The 23,130-nt window shown below is 35.7% G+C and overlaps 3 protein-coding genes across 4 annotated transcripts; 2 read left to right on the top strand and 1 right to left on the bottom strand.

Moving 5' to 3' along the window:
- Positions 1 to 602: 602 nt before the first annotated feature.
- LOC102590797 (two-pore potassium channel 5) lies at positions 603 to 3,243 on the bottom strand. The gene is made up of 2 exons (XM_006355762.2): positions 2,099 to 3,243; positions 603 to 1,388 (listed from the first exon to the last, which is right to left on the bottom strand). The coding sequence occupies exons 1-2, from the start codon at positions 3,088 to 3,090 to the stop codon at positions 1,241 to 1,243; spliced, it is 1,140 nt and encodes a 379-aa protein (XP_006355824.1). The 5' UTR covers positions 3,091 to 3,243; the 3' UTR covers positions 603 to 1,240.
- Positions 3,244 to 8,432: 5,189 nt separating this feature from the next.
- LOC102590445 (ABC transporter B family member 11-like) lies at positions 8,433 to 16,061 on the top strand. 2 transcript variants are annotated; one of them, XM_006355761.2, is made up of 13 exons: positions 8,433 to 8,819; positions 10,012 to 10,319; positions 10,405 to 10,459; positions 10,541 to 10,716; positions 10,856 to 11,077; positions 11,226 to 11,464; positions 11,591 to 12,116; positions 12,237 to 12,510; positions 12,998 to 13,887; positions 14,319 to 14,585; positions 14,686 to 14,949; positions 15,076 to 15,369; positions 15,455 to 16,061. In XM_006355761.2, the coding sequence occupies exons 2-13, from the start codon at positions 10,014 to 10,016 to the stop codon at positions 15,803 to 15,805; spliced, it is 3,864 nt and encodes a 1,287-aa protein (XP_006355823.1). In that variant the 5' UTR covers positions 8,433 to 8,819; positions 10,012 to 10,013; the 3' UTR covers positions 15,806 to 16,061. The 2 variants fall into 2 exon arrangements, with proteins under 2 accessions (XP_006355823.1, XP_015168025.1); XM_015312539.1 differs by lacking the exon at positions 8,433 to 8,819 and adding an exon at positions 9,307 to 9,614.
- Positions 16,062 to 17,474: 1,413 nt separating this feature from the next.
- LOC102590129 (ABC transporter B family member 21-like) lies at positions 17,475 to 22,950 on the top strand. The gene is made up of 12 exons (XM_006355760.2): positions 17,475 to 17,820; positions 17,898 to 17,952; positions 18,022 to 18,197; positions 18,275 to 18,496; positions 18,584 to 18,822; positions 18,937 to 19,462; positions 19,585 to 19,858; positions 20,236 to 21,125; positions 21,320 to 21,586; positions 21,682 to 21,945; positions 22,042 to 22,335; positions 22,407 to 22,950. Exons 1-12 carry the CDS (start codon positions 17,509 to 17,511, stop codon positions 22,755 to 22,757), a joined length of 3,870 nt encoding a protein of 1,289 aa, XP_006355822.2. The 5' UTR covers positions 17,475 to 17,508; the 3' UTR covers positions 22,758 to 22,950.
- Positions 22,951 to 23,130: the final 180 nt, after the last annotated feature.

The following is a 23,130-nucleotide window of genomic DNA, read 5'->3' as shown; positions in this document are numbered from 1 at the left end:
AAATATCGGCTTTTGAATTTATAAAATTCATCATTCGCAATTAAAACAACAATTTTTCCACGAAAGTCGAAATCGATAGATTACTTTTTTTTCTTGACACTGATCTTGATGGATTTTTTTTTTTTGAAATACTCTTTTCTAATTTAAATAAAATCCATTGACATTTTGGATAACAATAGAGCTAAAGCAAATGTACGCTTTTACGCTACAAAAATCAGTCGTGCTCAATCGATATTACTAAAAATAAAATTAGGAAAAAATCGTCCGCCGTTCAGTCTCCTTTTAGACTTTAGTAATGTGAATTGAAATAATTTCACTTTAAAACTTCTTTTTTATCCTTAATGAAATGATTTACAATCACACAAATATCTAAAAAATGTTTTAGACCACAAGTTTCAAAAGTCTTCCTTTTTTTCATTTAATACCATGCCAAATCAAACGGTGACACATAAAATGAGACAGAATTATGAGCTGAAATAGTGTAAGAATCAACTTTAAAATGGAGTCTTATTATTAGCCAAAATCTCTACATAATTCAAATTAGTTAAGATTGAATAGTTCGTTTAAGTGCTGAAATATACAAGGGGATTTATACAGAGATATACCAAATAAATCCACTATTTCACATTCAAATATATCAATAAAATCTTTACAAAATATATACCACCTCCAATAAATTTCACAAAATCAAAAAATTTCGAGATTTAATTTTTTTTTTTTCTTTCTTCATATTTTCTCTTTCACACAAACTCTAGCTGTAGTCTAGTGTCAACTGATTCTTTCACGTCTGCACCAACTTAATCAGAAGCTTAATTCAAAAGACGAGAGTAGGCTCGAGGAGGACTATCCTTATCGCACCCCTCTTTGCTTCTGACATTACCCGTTGTTGGTGCTTCACCGCCATTTGTTGTTACTCCATCGAATAACTGATGGGAGTTTCACCAGAAAATCAAATGACTCTAACAACTACTGCTTTGTTTTCATTGTAGTTTTCTTCCTCACCAGAGTTCCCTCTCATGGCTTCCACATCTTCTTCTCTCCAGGTAAACTTATACCACTATATGTCAACGTACACATTGGGCGCAAACACTTGACATACATTACATACAAGAACATATATACGCAATATAACACTTTTATGTCAATGTATATACAGTAATACACGTGATATACACATGAGATACTAACCTTTTTTCTTGAAAATTAGCAGATTAAGTACATGGTAGCCAAAGAATTTCAGCTATAAATGACTCTGCAAGAGGCTGTGTAATGTTATCTTCCCAGAGTTGTTTTCATCAAGCTTGTTGAACTGATTGCATATCTGCATTACATCTTTCTCACTGATCTTTCCCATCTCCTTGAGCTTGTAAATGACATATTCTGATTTTCTGTGTAGTATTGCAAAAGATTAGCCTTTTAATTAATCCCTCCATCCAAATTATGTCTTTAATATGTTCCAAATATTCCAATTCAAATTTATTTAACAAGTTTTGTTATTAAAGGAAGTGTCTTTTTTCTATGAAAGTAACTTCTAATGTTCCTTTCTAATCCATTTGTTGTTTCAGGACAAGCAAAACTCACATAAAACAGGACAAAGATAATTAGATTATACTCCCTCCCTCCCTCCCTCCGTTTTAATTTGTATGTTTGATTATGACCGTTCCAGAAACTAAAGAAAACTATTGAATCTTGTGATCTTAAACTAAAATTAGGTAAAATGTACTTCAATATTGTGCTCATAAACATGTCTCGTGAAAAATTAGAATTAAAGAATTTGCAATGTTTTTAAACCAACTAAAACGAAAAGTAAAACATACAAATTGAGGCGGGAGTATAAGTTATGTAGAGCCCCAATGATGTGGCCTATCGGTCAATGAAGGAGTGAAACCAAACCTCAAGTTCTCATCAAAGCACTTGTTTGGTTGGAAACCAATTATTTCGGGATAATTAATCGGATAAGTTATTTCACCATGTATATGAGATAACTACCTTATATCTCTCACCAAATAAGTGTGTATACGAATTTATGAAGCATTTGTAGTGTAATAAGGTACTATTGTTTTGTGAATTTTGGATTGGGAGAAATAAGGAGACTTACTTAATGAAGCCATTATTGTTAATATCAGCAGCAAGCAGATCTTCAATGGTGATTTCACGCTGCAACACCCAGTTGGTAATTCTCCTGTGTCTCTTGTCAATCCTTGCCTCTGCCAAATACAAGAAAGCTCGCGCCACCGCAAGGGTCGAAAATAAAAGCCAAATTGAAGCGAACAACCTTCCCGGCAGAGTTTTGAAAGCCCTATCACCATAACCAACAGTGGTAACAGACATTACCGATAAGTAAACCGAATCAACCCAATCCAAATCCTCCTGGAAATATAACACCATTGACCCCAATCCTATACACAAAAGCACAACTCCTAGAGCCAAACCCACCTTCAATCTGATTCTCATTCTGCCCTTTGCTACATCGACAATGCAATCCATACAGGCGGATAATCCGCTACGCCTATGGTCATTGCTAGCTAATTGCCGCTGCCCTTGTAATCGAGTACCGGTCAATATCAAATTCTCCTGCAAGTCAAGTACGTAATTGACAACCCCACTCAACAAAATGTCGATGAACCCAAAACCCACAAGCACAAATATACAAGCAAAGAGTTTGGTGAAAGGAGTAGTTGGAGCAATATCGCCGTAGCCAATGGTACACATAGTGACTATGCAAAAATAAAGGGCGTCAACAACAGGGTGGGTTTCAACTCCAGAGAAGTGGTCACGGTTGAAAGAATAGACGATGACACCTAGAAAGAGGTAAATAACAAGCAGAAAAGCGGCCTGTCTGACTAGAGAAGTAGGTTCAAAGTGGTCAGATTCTTCATGAGGGTGTGATTCAAAGAGATCATTCACGGAAACCAAGGCAGGAGCAGTTCTGGATCGGCGGAATTTCTTCTTCTGTAAGTTGTTGGAAGACCAGGAAGTCGGAGCGAAAAAGTCACCATCGGAATCGGAACCGGAGGAAGAGAAATTGGTCGGAGACGATGGAGCTGATTCAGTTATAGGCTGTGTTTGAAGTAATGGTTCAGCAGCCATTAATAGGAAACTCTGCTAAATTGAAGAGAAAAAAGTTAGGGATTTAGACAATAACGCTGAATCGATTTGATTGGATTGGATTTGAGAAATTTTATTTTGAGTTTGTCCTCTTCCAAATATTTTTTTATTTAGTTTGACAAAATGAAATTGTAGCATAAGGTGGAGTTGTATTTGTTTTTTTCATTAAAATGGGGGAGGGGAAATGAGTAAAGGAATTATTAGGGTAAGATGTGAGATGTGATTTGGAGTACTTTTCGGTTGTGGCGAAGTTGCATCATTGATCAACTCTTAGCTCGTTTTTATTTGCTTTGGTGATGAATGAATTGACAAGACTCGAGGCAAATTTAATAATAAGTTGGAGGTTTGGAGGCAGATTTTGGAGTCTAAAGGGTTCCAGTTGAGTAGAACCAAGACGGAATACTAGGAGTCGCAAGCTTGGTAATGTAACGCCTGAGGTTGGCGTAGAAATAAGGCTAAATACACAAGTCATTCAGAAAATGAGAAAGTTTCAAGTATGTCGGGTCTATTATCCAAGAAAATGGGAAGATGGATGATGATGTCACTCATCTTATAGGAGGGATGAAATGGAAGCTCACATCTAGAGTTTTGTGTTACAAAAAAGTGTCATCAAAACTTAAAAGCAAGTTCTACAAAGCAGTGGTTAGACAGTCAATATTGTATGGAGCGGAACGTTAGCCAGTCAAGAACTTCCACATTGAGAAGATGGAAGTTACGGAGATGAGGATGTTGAGGTGTATGTGTGGGCATACTGGGAGGGATATGATTAGGAATCAAGATATTTAGAACAAGTTAAGAGTGGCCCGGATAGAGGATAAGATGCGAAAATCGAGACTGAGATGGTTTGGACACGTGCAAAAAAGATGCAAAGAGGTGAGAGGTTGGATGTGGAATATGGTTTCAAGAGAGGTAGAGGTAGGTCGAAAAAGTAGTGGAGAGAGGGTGATTAGACATGACATGACATGACGCAACTTCAACTTACCGATGACATGATCTTAGATAAGAGTTTATGGAGGACACATATTAGGATAGGAAGTTAGTTAGTTGAGTGTTTTCTCGTTATTTCCTCTTTACTATTAGTCATAATATTAGTAGTATTACTCTTCTAGTGTCTTTGTCCTTTGTGTGTGGTCACTATTTGTGATATTTTACACTTTGATTATCGTTGCAACTTGTTATATATGACTATTATTGAGGACGATTTGTTTGGTTGCTTGTAGTATTTTGTCATGACTATCTTCATTTACATTATTTCTATCTATCCTACTTTGGATTGTTTCTTCTTCTTTATCTTTGTCTTTTCTTGATCTGAGAGTCTATCGGAAATAACCTTGCTACTTCTAAAGTAGTGGTAAGTTCTGCGTATATTATATCCTCCCCAAAGCCTATTTTATGGGATTATACTAGGAACTTGTTTGGATTGACTTAAAAGTTGATCAAATCTACTGTAAGTCATTTTTAGCTTTTGGGAGTATTTGACAAAGTTAAAAATAACTTAAAATAAGTTTTAAATAACTTTAAAAACCAGAAGTAAAACTCTCCCTATTTTTTTTTAAGGACGAATTACTTAACTACACTCTTTTACTTACCTTAATATTCATTTATCCCTACTTATTTCAAAAATTTCAAAAATCCCTTATTTTACCTATGTATCCCGCATGTATCCCGTGCACAACGCTATGTATCCCTCTATGTGAAATGTATCAAACCTAATGTATCCCGTGCACAACGCTATGTATCCTACTATGTGGAATGTATCAAACGCTATGTATCACGTGCACAACGCTATGTATCCCTCTATGTGAAATGTATCAAACCTAATGTATCCCGTGCAAAACGTTATGTATCCCGCTATGTGGAATGTATCAAACCTAATGTATCCCGTGCACAACGCTATGTATCCCGCAAACATCATTTTTAAGGGATTTTTGGTAAATAGAAAACTAGAAGGGATAAAATGTTATTTAGTACTTATAATATGTGGTTCCTATAATTTATACTTTTTTTTTACTTCAAAGTCATTTAAGTTTGACTTTTAATTTTTTAAAACTTAAAAGCTATTTTTTTCTACCCAATGCAAAAGGGTTCTAGGTTTGTTTTTGTTGTTGTTGAATTATTAGGTAAGAATTATAATCACTATTAGAAAATGAAAATTCATATACTCAAGCATATGAATTACTAATTATTATTATTTTTTGATGAAATTGCATTTGGTATTTTTTTGATGAAATTGTATTTGATATTTTGATTATGATTTGCGTAAAGAAAAGATAAAAATATCTCATCTGAGCATTTTTTGTAATTTGAAGTTCTAATTTACATTCCCAACTTTGCTTTTGATAAAGGCATAATACATAAATAAGCATTTTAATTTGGCTTCAACATATATCTATGCCCTCTAATTTTGAATATGCACAAGTACACATTTAAATTTGTATAAAATTGAACAAATAAATACATACGTCCTACGTGACATAATATTTATAGGACACATGAACGACACATATGACAAATGTGTCTATTTGTTCAATTTTATACAAGTTTGTGTCTAGCTATTTAAGCACACTCAAAGTTAAAAGACAAAAAAGTCAGCTGAAGTCAAGTTAGAAGACATATTCACGTATTATACTTTTAATAAATAAGTTTGGTGAAAAATATTTACATCCTAATTTAGCAAAGTTGCTGGTGTGAAATAAACCAAACAAGTTTTAGAATTTAGAGTAATTATTTCAAAAGTCTTGTTGATTCTCTCCTTGTAACATGGGAAGGCATGAATTATAACGAGGTGTGGTGGGGCTCATCATCTTGCCTTTTGCTGCAATCGAAGAAATAGTTTATTGTCTGAAAACTTATCGTCTGTTCAACGCTAAGGGATTATTTAAAAATTAACTAAAATGGAAATCGTAATCAACAAATTCTTTTATTAAATTTATAATTACGTACTCCCTATGTCTCTAATTACTTGTCCACTTTTTCTTTTTTAGTTGTTCCTAATTAGTTGTCTATTTTGACAAATCAAGAAAGGATAATTTTTTTTTAATCTATTAAACCTTTAATTAATTATTTTGAAAAATGTAGAACTTCTTGAAAATTTTAAGTTTAAAATTCATCCATTTCATAATTAATAGGGGTAAAATGGTAAAGTCACTATATCAATTATTGTATTCTTAATAAGTGTGTCAATTCAAAAGTGGACAAGTAATTAGGGACAGAGGGAGTATGTATTAGGTTCGATTTTTTATTTTAGTTACTTCAAGGTTGCAACTTGCATTGACTAAACTATTCATGCAAGTTGAATTAGCTAATTAACTTTAATCATCATTTCTAGCTAACAACATGTTTTGTTATGAATATAATTAGGTATGATTAGTTATAACTAAAATGTGAAAGAAAACCTCTATTAACCGGTTAATACCTTGAGTAAGGAATCGAATGGTTAGCACCATAGGATCGGAGGTTAGCCCCCTCGTATTCTTTTTAAATTGATTCTCATTTATGTTAAGGTCTGAAGGCGTTGTTGATCAGCTTTTGATCACCACCACGAGGAGTGAAAACCTTGGTGGTGACGATGATGCTTGCATTGTGGTTGCGTATTTGAGATGGTGTTTATTGATTGTATTATGAGTAGTAGCTAGTAGTGATAATGACTGACAATAGTGGTTGATATGTATGATAGATCATAATATTGATTATGAATGATGGTTGTGAATGTTATAGTAAATGATGATATATAATAATGATTGATGATGGTGATTGTCAATAGTAATTGATGAATATTATAGTAATGGTAGTTGATAGTAATGTTCATAAGTATTGCAGCCGCTAGCTAGTAACGAACGATGGCAACGATGACGTGTCTATTTCTAGCAAAGGGCATTCATATAATTTTATTTTATTTTTTATCTTTTGAAAATTAGTTTTTAAAAACTCTATAAATCAAAATAATTAATAATTTTAAAAGATATATAAAAAAATTGATTGACTCTCAATATTTTATCGGTGTCAAGTAATATTGGGACAAAAGAAGATATTATTTCAAAATGATGTAAAAATATTATAAGTCACAATAATTAATAACTTAAAACATTTGAAAAAAATATTAAAAAATTGGTTGATTATTGAAATTTGTGCCACGTAAATTAGGACATAGAGAGTAATATATATTATTTTAAAATTATATAAAAATTACTATAAAATCACAATAATAAATAACTTCAAACAGTGTCACATGAGTTGAAACTAAAAAAGTACCCCCTCCGTCCCATTTTATGTGGCACTTTTCAGATTTCGAGATCCAAACAAGTTTATCTTTGATCGTAAGTTTTTTTCGATAAATCTTATAAACATTTTGAATTATCAATTATTGTAACTTGTAGTACTTTTTATGTAGTCGACAAATATATAAATTTCATTTCAAGAAAATTGAAGATTTCATGCGTAAATTTCTGATTAAATTTAAATTGTTTGACATTTGAAAAATAAAAAATGTCACATAAATTGAAACAGAGAAAAAGTAACATGTACTATTGAACATGTGGGACGCCTGTGTCTAGTAAATGTAGAAATTAACATCTAAATTAACTCATTTATTTACAATTAATAACAAATTCCCCAATATTTATACATCTCAATCAAGTTGAAAAATACATTAATTATTAGAGCGAAATACTTTGTACTCAGACCAAAATTTTAAAAGTGCTTTTGACATCTTAGCATATTTTTTTTTATATAAAATAAAATAGTATATGGTAGTCCATAAATATTTAATGGAAGCTGACACTTTTTAGTTGAATGATTCACGGATTCAAATTCGGATTCTCATTGCGGCAGCGCTGTCATGGCAATTTCCTGGAACCAAGTATAAAAAGTGGTACGACATTTCTCCATCAAACTCATAACTTAAATGGAATACTAATATATAAACATGACTTTTAATTTGATTTTAATAAATAATTGTGTTTTTAAATTTTGATTGTGTATAAGTAGACATTTAAATTTATATAAAATTGAACAAATAGATACACGTGTTTTACATGACATAACACACATAGAACACAAAATTGTCGGATTGAACAAATATGTCTATTTCTTTAATTTTATATAAATTTAAGCGTCTAAATATGTACCTCCAAATCAAAGTTAAAAGTTATAATTACCGACTGAAGCCAAGTTATGAAAAATCATGTTTATATATCATGCCGCCTGTGTGTATTCATTCGCTTTATCCCCACTCCAAGCAAAATGCTTAGCTAAGCACCTACGTACGTCTGTACGTTTTTCTCATATAAAAAAAAGTCTTTGACACCTTGTGCTTCAAGGAAAAGAAACTTTATTTTTATCGGTTTGCTCATCAGGATCCTACTAGTAGAATATAATATTAGCTAGTACAGAATATGTATAAGTTTGTTTCTATGTAAATGTACTACTGCATCCGGTCAAGGTGAGTTGGACGGCAGCCGCTAGAAGTTGGGCGGCATCAGCAGAAAAAAAGGAAGAGAGTGCATCCAAATCCAAATCTTATTTGGTTCAACAGCTCCATTTCTAGTAGAGTTGAGTAATCATTTCCCACAAGGAAATTCAAACTTTACACAAGTAAAGTGCACTGCCAGAAAAGCAGGAACCCACAACAATAACAAGACAACAACCCACTTTCACAAATATATAAACTTTCAACCACTGTCTGAATCTGAAGGAGAAGAAACTCTCATCAGGTACTGCCTTCTTCCTCTCTCTACTTTTATTTTCTCTCTCTCTTTACCCACCACCCTGTTTGACTATTCATGTCTATTATTTTTTCCTTTCGAAAAAGAATGATTTAATTTGACTTGCTATGAAGTATAAGAAAATAAAAATAAAATTAAAATTATGTTAAATGTGTATTAAAATGTCGTTTAATCTTTATTTCATGTGAAAAGTAGAAATTTAAACTGTTATAATTTTATTTTATTTTATTTTTTTAAACAGACTAAAAAGGAAATTAATTTTTATTTTATTTTTAAATTGAGGAAATAGTTATTTTTTTCTCAAGACTCACATCAGCCTAAAGGTACACCCACTAGGAGGGAGTGGAGTAGTGGTTTGGGATTTCATGCACGCCGGGGCCGCTATGGTATTTATGGACCTGGACCTAGAAAAATGCATATGATAAAGTTTCAAAGGATATTATTTGGAGATGTTTAGAGGCTAAAGTTCTTAATTCCTATAGCCTATTTTATGCTAATTAAGGACATGTATAATGGTGCCAAAGCAGTTAAGACTGTGGGAGGTGACTCAGAACATTTCCCAATCATCACGGATATGTACTTAGCTCATTTTTATTTGCTCTGGGAGAGACACTGATGAAGATGCTGAGGTAGCTGTGTGGACATACTAGGATAGGATAGATAAAATTAGGAATGAAGATATCCAAGACTTGGTAGGAGTGACCCCGTGGAAGATATGAGGCTGCGATGATTTAGACATGTAAAGAGGAAACGTGCAAATGCCACGGTTAGGAGGTGTGAGAGGTTGGTCCAAGGTGTCATGAGGAGGACCCATGTGTTGTTGTTTCTATTTGATGTTATTGCCTCTTTTTCACCGTTTGTTGTCTTTCAGAAACAGCCTCTCTACCTCTTCAAAGGTAGGGGTAAGGTCTGCATACACTGCATTGCTTTCATCAAGCTGAGTAAATCCGAAACTAATTAATGGTTAGTGGGATCAGAATAAGGGGTCTGCTGGCAGTTTCGATTTATATAAGTTCTTTTCAATTTCATCAGTAATACTTGTTTGTTTGTTTCTTCCCTTGTGTGTTTCTAATATGGTTTTAGTAAAATGCTACTGATCTTCAGGTCTGAGTATTAGCCTGCCAACGGAGGTCTAAATTGGTGTTGTGACTAACGAATTTACTCTTTAACATTGGAACAGCTATGGCTGAAGGGAACGGTTTGAATGGAAATTCAGGAATCAATGAAGCCTCCTCATCAGGAGGGCAAAACAATACAAGCCAGCAGGATTCAGACAAGACCAAACAAGCGGAGAAAGCTAATACAGTTCCCTTTTACAAGCTCTTCTCCTTTGCTGATTCCACTGATATGGTTTTGATGATCACTGGAACTATTGCAGCTATTGGCAATGGAATGTCCCTGCCCATTATGACAATTCTTTTTGGAGAATTGACAGACTCCTTCGGACAAAACCAAAATAACAAAGATGTGCTTCGCGTAGTCTCCAGGGTATGCTTTCATGAACATTTTCCAAATTTATCACTCCTATTTTTTTAGTATAGCTTCTTATGTTATCTGTCTAATTTTCATGTAGGTCTCACTGAAGTTTGTCTACTTAGCTTTGGGATGTGGGGTGGCCTCATTTCTTCGTAAGTTCTCATTCTGCCTTTACTAAGCGTAGTCTATTTTTGAAATATTATTGAAAGTTAAAATTAAAATGTGTTGTTCAGAGGTCGCTTGTTGGATGATCTCCGGTGAAAGACAGGCTTCTCGAATAAGGAGTCTCTATCTGAAAACTATTTTGCAACAAGATATTGCTTTCTATGATAAGGAAACAAATACGGGAGAGGTGGTTGGGCGGATGTCTGGTGACACTGTTCTTATACAAGACGCAATGGGCGAGAAGGTACTCATGCTGAAAAGCAACTCTACCAAGCCCTTTTCTGTGAAGCCACTACATAATAATTCGCTTTCTGCATAAATGATTCTTTGTGAGGATATAATTGCTCTTTCTATACTTGATGTTTTTTCCTTAACTGTGGCAGGTAGGGAAATTTGTACAGCTGATATCAACATTCATTGGGGGCTTTGTCATTGCATTTACCAAAGGCTGGCTTCTCACACTTGTCATGTTATCTGTCATTCCTCTACTTGCCATATCTGGTGGAGCAATGTCCCACGTTCTATCTAAGATGGCGTCCAGTGGACAAGATGCTTATGCCAAGGCTGCAACGGTGGTTGAACAGACAATTGGATCCATTAGAACGGTATGAAATAAGTTTAAATTATTGGGATGCCATGCTCATTCTCATGCTCTGATGAAATTTGTATCGGAGTAAAGCAATCTTTGTTTCACTTTCTTTTATGTAAATCACTACCAGCACAAGTATGATATGTATCTTGTTTCCTCCTCAGGTTGCATCATTTACAGGGGAGAAGCAAGCTGTGGCTGACTATAACGAGTCCCTAATTAAAGCTTACCATTCAGGTGCAAAAGAAGGGCTGGCAACTGGATTAGGTCTTGGCTCAGTTTTTGCTATTATATACTGCAGCTACGCTTTGGCTATTTGGTATGGTGCAAGGCTCATCTTGGAAAAAGGATACACTGGTGGTAACGTTATCAATATAATTATTGCTGTGCTAACTTCTTCCATGTGAGTTTTTTTTTTGAGCTGCTAAATTCCTTAAAAGCTACAAACAACAATCCATATTGTAAATTGAAGAAAACAGGATTTTCTAAGCTTTTATTCATGTGTTATGATTAAATATTTCTATGTCAGGTCCCTGGGGCAGGCAGCTCCCTGTATGTCTGCATTCGCTGCAGGTCAAGCGGCAGCTTTCAAAATGTTTGAAACCATAAAAAGAAAGCCAGAGATAGATGCTTATGATACCAATGGAAAAATATTGGATGACATCCGTGGTGATATTGAATTGAATGATGTGTGCTTCAGTTACCCAGCCAGACCTGATGAGCAAATTTTCAGTGGATTTTCATTATTTGTATCAAGTGGCACAACTGCAGCTTTGGTTGGGCAAAGTGGAAGTGGGAAGTCAACAGTCATAAGTCTAATAGAAAGATTTTATGATCCTCAATCTGGTCAAGTTTTGATTGATGGAATTAATCTCAAGGACTTCCAGCTTAAGTGGATCAGGGGAAAGATTGGTCTTGTGAGCCAAGAACCCGTACTTTTCACAGCAAGCATTAAGGAAAATATTCTGTATGGCAAGCATGATGCTACTGCTGAAGAGATCAAAGCTGCAACTGAGTTAGCAAATGCCGCAAAGTTCATCGATAAACTCCCACAGGTTCTATTTGCAACTTAGTCTGGTCATCTTTCAAAAATCTGTGCTTTTTCTTTCAGCTTTCTTTGTAATCAATTGAGTTGGCTCCTGATTTACCATTTACACTAAAACTTCTTTGTTCAGGGTCTAGACACCATGGTTGGAGAACATGGAACTCAACTGTCTGGTGGGCAAAAGCAAAGAATTGCCATTGCAAGAGCAATTTTAAAAGATCCACGGATATTACTGTTAGATGAAGCAACAAGTGCATTAGATGCAGAATCTGAGAGAGTTGTACAAGAAGCATTGGATAGAATTATGATCAACAGAACAACCGTTATAGTTGCACATCGATTGACCACAGTAAGGAATGCTGATATGATTGCAGTCATTCATCGGGGAAAAGTTGTTGAAAAAGGTATTGAACCATATAGACTCAGTTAGATATGCTATTCTCTGTCCTCCGGATGACCATCAATATTGACTTCACTATTATTCTGTTCAACAACATATACTAATAAAGAATGTTATAGTAGTCTGGTTAGCATATTAAATGACAAATTCATCTCGTCTTAGTTCAGACCCATCCAAACAAGAACCAATAACTTTTTCATTAGTATTATTTGTATGTGTTGTTTCAATCACTATAGACTCTTATGAACCTAATGCTTGTTTTCTGAATCTGTAAGTCTTTCCTAGCAGAGGCCATTAGTATTATTTGTGTGTGTTGTTTCAATCACTATAGACTCTTATGAACCTAATGCTTGTTTTCTGAATCTTTAAGTCTTCCCTAGCAGAGCTTTAAAGGACACTTCAACTGCGAGTTTCTTTTCCGTCTGAATGAATTTCTTAAAAGAAAGACGACACAAACATTCACTTTAACGTCATTGCTGTGGACTGTTCAGGCACACATGGTGAACTACTCAAGGATCCTGAGGGAGCATACTCTCAGCTTATACGCTTACAAGAAGTGAACAATGAAACAAAAAAATCAGGCTTAGATGAGAGGGACAGCATAGATAAGTCTATGGGATCTGGTAGACAGTCAAGTCAAAGAATATCACTAATGCGATCTATCAGTCGGAGTTCATCTGGTGTAGGAAATAGCAGCCGCCGTTCACTCTCCATATCACTTGGTTTAGCTACTGGACTTAGTGTACCTGAAACAGCTAACACAGACACAGAAATGGGTATCCCGGAAGTAGCTGGAAAGCGGTTAGAGGTCCCCATCCGTCGCCTAGCGTATCTCAACAAGCCTGAAATACCTGTGATGATTATTGGAACTGTGGCTGCAATTATTAATGGTGCTATACTTCCAATTTTCGGAATATTACTCTCTAGTGTGATCAAAACATTTTATGAGCCACCACATGAACTAAGGAAGGACTCAAGGTTTTGGGCTCTTATGTTTGTTCTTCTTGGAGCTGTAACTTTAATTGCCTTTCCTGCAAGGACATACTTTTTCAGTATAGCTGGTTGTAAGTTGATAAGAAGAATTAGATCAATGTGCTTTGAGAAGGTGGTCCACATGGAGGTAGGATGGTTTGATGAATCTGAGCACTCCACTGGAATCATTGGCGCTAGACTTTCTGCTGATGCAGCTGCAGTCCGTGGTTTAGTAGGAGATGCACTTGCTCAAATGGTTCAAGATACTGCAACATCAATTGTAGGTTTAGCTATTGCTTTTGAAGCGAGTTGGCAGTTGGCACTTATCGTTCTTGTTATGATACCTCTAATTGGATTAAATGGATATATCCAAATCAAGTTCATGAAAGGGTTCAGTGCAGATGCAAAGGTTTGTCCAAATCCTTATTAAATAGCTTACTGTTGCTGGTGATATTAAAAAATATGGATAATTGAGTCTTAAACTTGAAAGTTTTTCTCAAACATCAGTCAAATCACTACATTACCCAAGCTATAAATCTTTTTAACCTTCAGATGGTTATTTTTTTATTACTCCATCCGTCCCAATCGCTGTGACACACTTTCCTTTTTAGTCTGTCCCAAAAAGAATATCTCCTTTCTATAATTAGAAACAACTTAATTTTAAATTGCACACAAATGTCGAAGTTTTGTTTTAGACCAAAAATTTGAGAAGACTCCGTTTCTTTCTTAAACTTAGCACCTAATCCAATGGTGCCACATAGATTGGGACGGAGGGAGTATCTTTTACCATTGCCAGATTCTCTTGGTGATAATGTTTCTGATTAATCGTACTTTACACAGATGATGTATGAGGAAGCAAGTCAAGTTGCGAACGATGCTGTTGGAGGTATAAGAACTGTTGCGTCATTTTGTGCAGAAGAGAAGGTGATGGAAATATACAGAAAAAAGTGTGAAGGCCCATTGAAGGCAGGAATAAAGCAAGGTTTGATTAGTGGGATTGGGTTTGGTGTATCATTTGCTTTGCTGTTTTGTGTATATGCAACCAGTTTTTATGCGGGAGCTCGTCTTGTTCAAGATGGCAAAATCACTTTTTCAGACGTCTTCCGGGTATGTGGCACAATACCCCCTGTTACATTTTTACATTTTTTTTCAGGATTTTAGTAAATGTCTGTTATGAGGCTAATGTGGAGTATTTGCGACCTGGCAGGTTTTCTTTGCTCTGACGATGGCAGCTATAGGAATTTCCCAGTCAAGCTCATTGGCTCCAGATTCAAGCAAGGCCAAGAGTGCAGCTGCTTCCGTATTTGCTATTCTAGACAGGAAATCAAAAATCGATCCAAGTGATGATTCTGGTATGACACTGGATACTGTGAAGGGAGATATTGAGCTGAAGCACGTAAGCTTTAAGTATCCAACAAGGCCAGATGTTCAAATTTTAAGAGACCTTTGTTTGACCATTCGCAGTGGAAAGGTGAATTTACTCATGTTTGATTTCATCTTAAATATCGTTTTTCCAGGACAAAGTAAGGCATATAGAGTTTACCATACTGGTAAAATAAAATTCATTGGTTAACTTTGTTATGCGTTGAGATTTCAGACAGTTGCTTTGGTTGGGGAGAGCGGATGTGGAAAGTCTACTGTAATATCATTGCTGCAAAGGTTTTATGATCCTGATTCAGGTCAGATTTCATTGGACGGAATAGAAATTCAGAAGTTCCAGGTAAAATGGCTAAGGCAGCAAATGGGGCTCGTAAGCCAAGAGCCAGTGTTGTTCAACGACACAATCCGAGCCAATATTGCATATGGAAAGGAAGGAAATGCAACAGAAGCAGAAGTTTTAGCAGCAGCTGAATTAGCAAACGCTCACAAGTTCATCAGTGGTCTGCAACAGGTAATTAGTTTGAATATTATAAATCTCCATATATAGATATATTGTCAATGGAAATGATCGGTGAGCTTACACATGAATATTACAGAGTTATGATACGACAGTGGGAGAACGAGGAACTCAGCTGTCAGGTGGGCAAAAGCAACGAGTAGCTATAGCGAGGGCCATATTGAAAAATCCAAAAATCCTACTATTAGATGAGGCGACAAGCGCATTGGATGCAGAATCAGAGAGAATAGTTCAAGATGCACTTGACCGGGTGATGGTAAATCGTACAACCGTGGTGGTAGCACATAGATTATCCACCATCAAAGGAGCAGATATAATTGCTGTGGTGAAAAATGGAGTAATTGTGGAGAAAGGGAAACATGATACTCTTATCAATATCAAAGATGGCTTCTATTCCTCTTTGGTGGCCCTCCACACCAGTGCTTCCTAGTTTTACTACTTCTTATCCTCTCAATACTTGTATTTTATTATTTTGTTATTTTACTGTTTCTTGCAAGTCGTGTAAAGTCTAGCAAGTTAATGTCATGATGTGTTGTGTTTGTTGAGTTCCCTGGCTGCTTCCAGTCTCTCATTCTGTTTTACTGGTTTTGCAGCACGCGCGCACGTTATAGCAATTGATGACTATGTTATAGAAACTTCTATTTATACATGTATATTCTTAACATATGGTTTTCATCATTTGTGCACATGCTCATTACTTTAACCAATTGTAATTTGATAGCTTCCCAAATGGATCGTCTAGTGGTTGTCAATAAGAACCTTGTCCTCAACGTTCAAATAGATTATTACTAAGGAGGAATCAGATTGTTAAAAAACATATTGTGAAGTTGTGCTTCCATCATCCCTAGCTAGTAGGATCTTGTATTTCTGTAATTTGATCTAAATTTTGTTTTCGTTAGAGAAGAACACTTTTGGTTTCTAAAACTTTTCTATTCATCAAGTAGAATAAAAGAAACATGTAATGAAAAATTAAAAACTAAAAAAGAAAACAACGTATTTAGCTTATTATTTGTTATATTCAAGGACAAATCTTCAAAATTCATAAACTTGGTTGGCCATGTGAAGTTCATATTTGCATACAACTAACTTTATATAATTATTATTTTATTGTTTTGCGTGGTCAACTTCAAATATTTTATCGTAAATGCTAATTTTCTAACAGATAATAATCTGATTAATATTAACAATCATCAAGCAACAATATCTTTGAATCAAACTTCAACAGGTACCTCATGAAAAAAAAAGATATTTTTAGTTTATTTTTAGGAGAAACTACACAATTAGATATACTTTACTATCACATACACTATTATTATCTATACTTTCAAAATATTACGTATCTTACCACTAATTAAGAGTTTTCTATCGTATATTGAGGAATATACACTTAGATATATGTATTTTTGCTACCAGACACACTAAAATAGGGAGAGAGGCGAGCAAGATGGGTCCGGAGGCGAGTGAGGTTTGTTATGTATTCCCGATACATTGTGAATCACCCTAGATACATGCATTTATATGTATCTGAGATACTAGAGACATAAGAGAGTGACGAACAAGATTTGTTATGTATCTCATATACATGCGAATCTACTTAGATACAACGTACTACAACAAATTACACTTAATTTTGACTTCATGTATACCGAGATACATGTATCTAGACACACAAAATCTGGTAAAATACGTAATATTGCAATCTAAACTGTATCTAACTAATTAGTTTTTTTTATAGTATTTATTATCAAGGGCAATTTGGTCAAAGTAGTGGTGACTTGAATAATTTCATTGGTTATTGGAGAATTTCTTTCTAGCTCTCTCTGCCCACCACGTTGTCTAAAATCTTCAAATCTATTACTACTACTACGTGCGTACATATCGTCAATAACTCTTATTATTCCTTCTTAGTATATAGATTTTTTTTTAAAATAAAATAATTCTCCCACCCCCACGTTCTGTGTTTGATCTATTATTTTTCTTGAATAACACAACTATCATACATTTTAGTTTGTTCATAATTTTTCTACTCAAGCTGAATACATATAATGTGTTTTACTAAAATTCCATTCTTTTTCATGTCTAACTAAGAATTAGTCTAAATTAGTGTTTGTGACAAACAAAACACACATAGCTATGGGTGAAGGGAATGTTTTGAATGAAAATAATACAGTTCCCTTTTACAAGCTCAATGAAGTCTCATCAGAAGAACAAGACAATGCAGGAGGCCAACAGGATTCAAACATGACCAAACAAATCCAAACAGTTCCTTTTTACAAGCTCTTTTCCTTTGCGGATTCAACGGATATAGTTTTGATGATCATTGGAACTATTGGAGCTATTGGAAATGGATTGTCACTCCCCATTATGACTGTTCTTTTCGGAGAATTGACTGATTCTTTTGGACAAAACCAAAATAACAAAGATGTGCTTCGAATAGTCACCAAGGTAATTAACATCTTCCAACTTCTTATTTCATTTTTGATATACTAAAAATCATCACAATCTGTCTAATTTTCATGTAGATCTCTCTGAAAATGGTTTACTTAGCTTTGGCATGTGGAGTAGCTGCATTTCTTCGTAAGTGTGAACATTAATCTGTCTTTATTGAGTATATATAGTCATGATTGATGTTTAAATGTTATACAGAGGTTGCTTGTTGGATGATATCCGGTGAAAGACAAGCTTCTCGAATAAGGAGTCTCTATCTGAAAACTATTTTACAACAAGATATTGCTTTCTATGATAACGAAACAAATACAGGAGAGGTGGTTGGGAGGATGTCTGGTGACACTGTACTTATACAAGACGCGATGGGTGAAAAGGTATTCAATGCTGAAAAGCAACTGTTTGCCTTAAATTGCTTTTTCTATACTTGATGTTTTTTCCTTAACTGTGGCAGGTAGGGAAATGTGTACAGCTGATATCGACATTCATTGGGGGCTTTGTCATTGCATTTACCAAAGGCTGGATTCTCACGTTTGTTATGTTATCCATCATTCCTCTACTTATAATATCTGGTGGAGTGATGTCCCTCATCCTATCTAGGATGGCGTCGAGTGGACAAGAAGCTTACGCCAAGGCTGCAACGGTGGTTGAACAGACAATTGGATCTATTAGAATAGTATGTCATAATAAGTAAAGCAATTATCTTTGTTTTACTTTCTTCTCCATCAGTACAAGTATGATATGTATCTTGTTTCCTCCTCAGGTTGCATCATTTACAGGGGAGAAGAAGGCTATAGCAGACTACAATGAGTCGTTAATCAAAGCTTATCATTCAGGTGCAAAAGAAGGGCTGGCAAGTGGATTAGGTCTTGGTTCACTTTTTGCTCTTATGTACTGTAGCTATGCTTTGGCTATTTGGTATGGTGCAAGGCTCATCTTGGAAAAAGGATACACAGGTGGTCAGGTTATCAATATAATTGTTGCTGTGTTAACTGCTTCCATGTGAGTATTTTTTTTCTCTTAAAAGCTACATACAACAATACATCAAGTAAATTGAAGATGGTGGGATTTTCTAAGCTTTAATTCATGTGTTATGATTAAATATTTCTATGTCAGGTCCCTGGGACAGACATCTCCGTGTATGTCTGCATTCGCTGCAGGTAAAGCTGCAGCTTTCAAGATGTTTGAAACCATAGAGAGAAAGCCGGAGATAGATGCTTATGATACCAATGGAAAAATATTGAACGACATTCGTGGCAATATTGAATTGAATGATGTGTACTTCAGTTACCCAGCCAGACCTGATGAGAAAATATTCGGTGGATTTTCATTATTTGTACCAAGTGGCACAACTGCAGCTTTGGTTGGGCAAAGTGGAAGTGGGAAGTCAACAGTCATAAGTCTAATAGAAAGATTTTATGATCCTCAATCTGGTCAAGTTCTGATTGATGGAGTTAATCTCAAGGACTTCCAGCTTAAGTGGATCAGGGGAAAGATTGGTCTTGTGAGCCAAGAACCTGTGCTTTTCACAGCAAGCATTAAGGAAAATATTGTGTATGGAAAGTACGATGCTACTCCTGAAGAGATCAGAGCTGCAGTTGAGTTAGCAAATGCCGCAAAATTCTTAGATAAACTCCCACAGGTTTTATTCTGAACTTAGTCTGGTCATCTTTCAAAAGTTTGTGCTTCTTCTTTCAGCTTTCTTTGTAATCACAACTGAGTTGACTCCTGATTTACCGTTTACATGAAAACTTCTTTGTTCAGGGTCTAGACACCATGGTTGGAGAACATGGAACTCAACTTTCTGGTGGGCAAAAGCAAAGAATTGCCATTGCAAGAGCAATTTTAAAAGATCCACGGATATTACTGCTAGATGAAGCAACAAGTGCATTAGATGCAGAATCTGAGAGAGTTGTACAAGAAGCATTGGATAAAATTATGATCAACAGAACAACCATCATAGTTGCACATCGACTGACCACAGTAAGGAATGCTGATATGATTGCAGTCATTCATCGGGGAAAAGTTGTTGAAAAAGGTATTGAACCACAGACTTAGTTAGATATGCTATTCTCTGACCTTTGGAGAATAAATCAATATTGACTTCACTATTATTCTGTTCAACATCATATACTAATCCAGAATGTTATAGCAGTCTGGTTAGCATATTAAATGACAAATTCATCAAGTCTGAGTTAAGACACATTCAAATAAGAACCGTGAACTTTGTCATTAGTATTATTTGTGTGTGTTGTTTCAATCACTAGAGACACTTATGAACCTAATGCTTGTTTTCTGAATCTTTATGTCTTTGAAGGACACTTCAAGTTCGAGTTTATTTTCCGTCTTAATGAACTTCTTAAAAGAAAGATGACACAAACATTCTCTTTAACGTCATTGCTGTGGGCTGTTCAGGCACACATTCCGAACTACTCAAGGATCCAGAGGGAGGGTACTCTCAGCTTATACGCTTACAAGAAGTAAACAAAGAAACAGAAAAATCAGGCTTAGATGAGAGGGGAAGATTAGATAAGTCTATGGAATCTGGTAGACAGTCAAGTAAAAGGATGTCACTATTACGATCTGTCAGTCGGAGTTCATCTGGAGTAGGAAATAGCAGCAGCCGTTCACTCTCCATCTCATTTTCTTTTCCTAATGGACTTAGTGTATCTGAAACAGCTAATGAAGACACAGAAACAGGTATCCAGGAAGTATCTGGAAAGCCGTTAAATGTCCCCATTAGTCGCTTAGCCTATCTCAACAAGCCTGAGGCACCTGTGATCATTATTGGAACTGTGGCTGCAATTATTAATGGTGCTATACTTCCAATTTTCGGCGTCTTATTCGCTACCGTGATCAAAATATTTTATAAGCCACCAGAAGAACTTAGGAAGGACTCAAGGTTTTGGGCTGAAATGTTTGTACTTCTTGCAGCTGTAACTTTAATTGCATTTCCTGCAAGGTCATACCTTTTCGGTATAGCTGGTTGTAAGTTGGTAAGAAGAATTAGATCAATGTGCTTTGAGAAGTTGGTCCACATGGAGGTAGGATGGTTTGATGAACCTGAGAACTCCACTGGAATCATTGGTGCTAGGCTTTCCGCTGATGCAGCTGCAGTCCGTGGTTTAGTAGGAGATGCACTTGCTCAAATGGTCCAAGATAGTGCAACAGCAATTATAGGTTTAGCTGTTGCTTTTGAAGCGAGTTGGCAGTTGGCACTTATCGTCCTTGCTATGATACCTATAATTGGATTAAGTGGATATCTCCAAATGAAGTTCATGACAGGGTTCAGTGCAGATGCAAAGGTATGTTTGAATCCTTATTGTTCAGCTTACATAATATTGAATGAAGTTGCTATATTAGCCAAGCTATAAATCTTGATAGTTTTTCTCAAACATCAATACATTAGCTAAGCTATAAATTATCTTTTGGGTTATTATCTGTTACCATTATAAACTCTTTCAGTGATAATGCTACTGATTAATCGTACTTTTCACAGACTATGTATGCGGAAGCAAGTCAAGTTGCGAATGATGCTGTTGGAAGTATAAGAACTGTTGCATCATTTTGTGCAGAAGAGAAGGTGATGGAAACATACAGAGGAAAGTGTGAAGGCCCATTGAAGGCAGGAATAAAGCAAGGTTTGATTAGCGGGATGGGCTTTGGAGTATCAAATACTTTGATGTTTTGTGTATATGCAACCAGTTTTTATGCTGGAGCTCTTCTTGTTCAGAATGGCAAAATCACCTTTGCAGACGTTTACCGTGTATGCACAATACCCCTGGTTACATTTTTTTCTCTTCAGGATTTTAGTTAATGTCTGTTCTGAGGCTAATGTGGGGAGTACTTGCAACCTGGCAGGTTTTCTTTGCTCTGTCAACGGCAGCTATAGGAATTTCCCAGTCAAGCTCATTGGCTCCAGATTCAACCAAGGCCAAGAATGCAGCTGCTTCGATATTTGCTATTCTAGACAGGAAATCAAAAGTAGATCCAAGTGATGAGTCTGGTAAGACACTGGACATTGTGAAGGGAGATATTGAGCTGAGGCACGTAAGCTTTAAGTATCCAACGAGGCCAGATGTTCAAATTTTAAGAGACCTTTGCTTGACCATCCGCAGTGGACAGGTAAATTCACAGTTTGATTCCATCTTAGGTATCATTTTTAAGGCATATAGAGTTTGTTAATTCATTGGTTAACTTTGTTATGAGTTGAAATTTCAGACGGTTGCTTTAGTTGGGGAGAGCGGATGTGGAAAGTCTACTGTAATATCTTTGCTGCAAAGGTTTTATGATCCTGATTCAGGCCAGATTTCGTTGGACGGAATAGAGATTCAGAAATTCCAGGTAAAATGGCTAAGGCAGCAAATGGGGCTTGTAAGCCAAGAGCCAGTGTTATTCAACGACACAATTCGAGCCAATATTGCATATGGAAAGGAAGGAAATGCAATTGAAGCAGAAGTTTTAGCAGCAGCAGAACTAGCAAATGCCCACAAGTTCATCAGTGGTCTGCAACAGGTTGGTTTGAATATTATAATATATATTGTCAATGGAAATGACAGGCCAGCTTACTTATTCAAAAACTATAGGGTTATGATACGACAGTGGGAGAGCGAGGAACTCAGCTATCAGGTGGGCAAAAGCAACGAGTGGCTATAGCGAGGGCCATATTGAAAAATCCAAAAATCCTACTATTAGATGAGGCAACAAGCGCATTGGATGCAGAATCAGAGAGAATAGTTCAAGATGCACTTGACAGGGTGGTGGTAAATCGTACAACCGTGGTGGTAGCACATAGATTATCTACCATCAAAGGAGCAGATGTAATTGCTGTTTTTAAAAATGGAGTTATTGTGGAGAAAGGGAAACACAATACTCTTATCAACATCAAGGATGGCTTTTATTCCTCTTTGGTGGCTCTCCACACGCGTTCTTCCTAGTTCTACTACTTCTTGTTCTCTTATACATAATTAATACTTATATTGTATTCATTTCAAATTTTGTCATCACCTCCTGCCATGTCTTTGCTGGACTTGTAATTCCTCGCCAATGTAGCAACTTTGTCCCTATGAGCAATTAAGCATGTGAAACATAGGTGCTTGCTCACATTGTTGGTTGTCAGTGATGCTCCACTACATCAATCGTATACAACATAACCTTCTAAGGGCAGCTAATCTTAAAATGAAGATCGATCCATTTAAGAGAGCCACGGTTATTGCAGATGATTCTGCTCTAAGGTACTTCATACATTAGTAAAGTTGCATGTCAACTTCCAAAACACCTATGTTTTCCTCTGCTTCTCGTTTTTTTTTC

The sequence above is a fragment of the Solanum tuberosum genome, unplaced genomic scaffold (genome assembly GCF_000226075.1).
Source record: "Solanum tuberosum cultivar DM 1-3 516 R44 unplaced genomic scaffold, SolTub_3.0 scf00208, whole genome shotgun sequence".
In the NCBI taxonomy this organism is placed as follows: Eukaryota; Viridiplantae; Streptophyta; class Magnoliopsida; order Solanales; family Solanaceae; genus Solanum; species Solanum tuberosum.
This window is presented reverse-complemented; position numbering and strand designations above follow the sequence as displayed.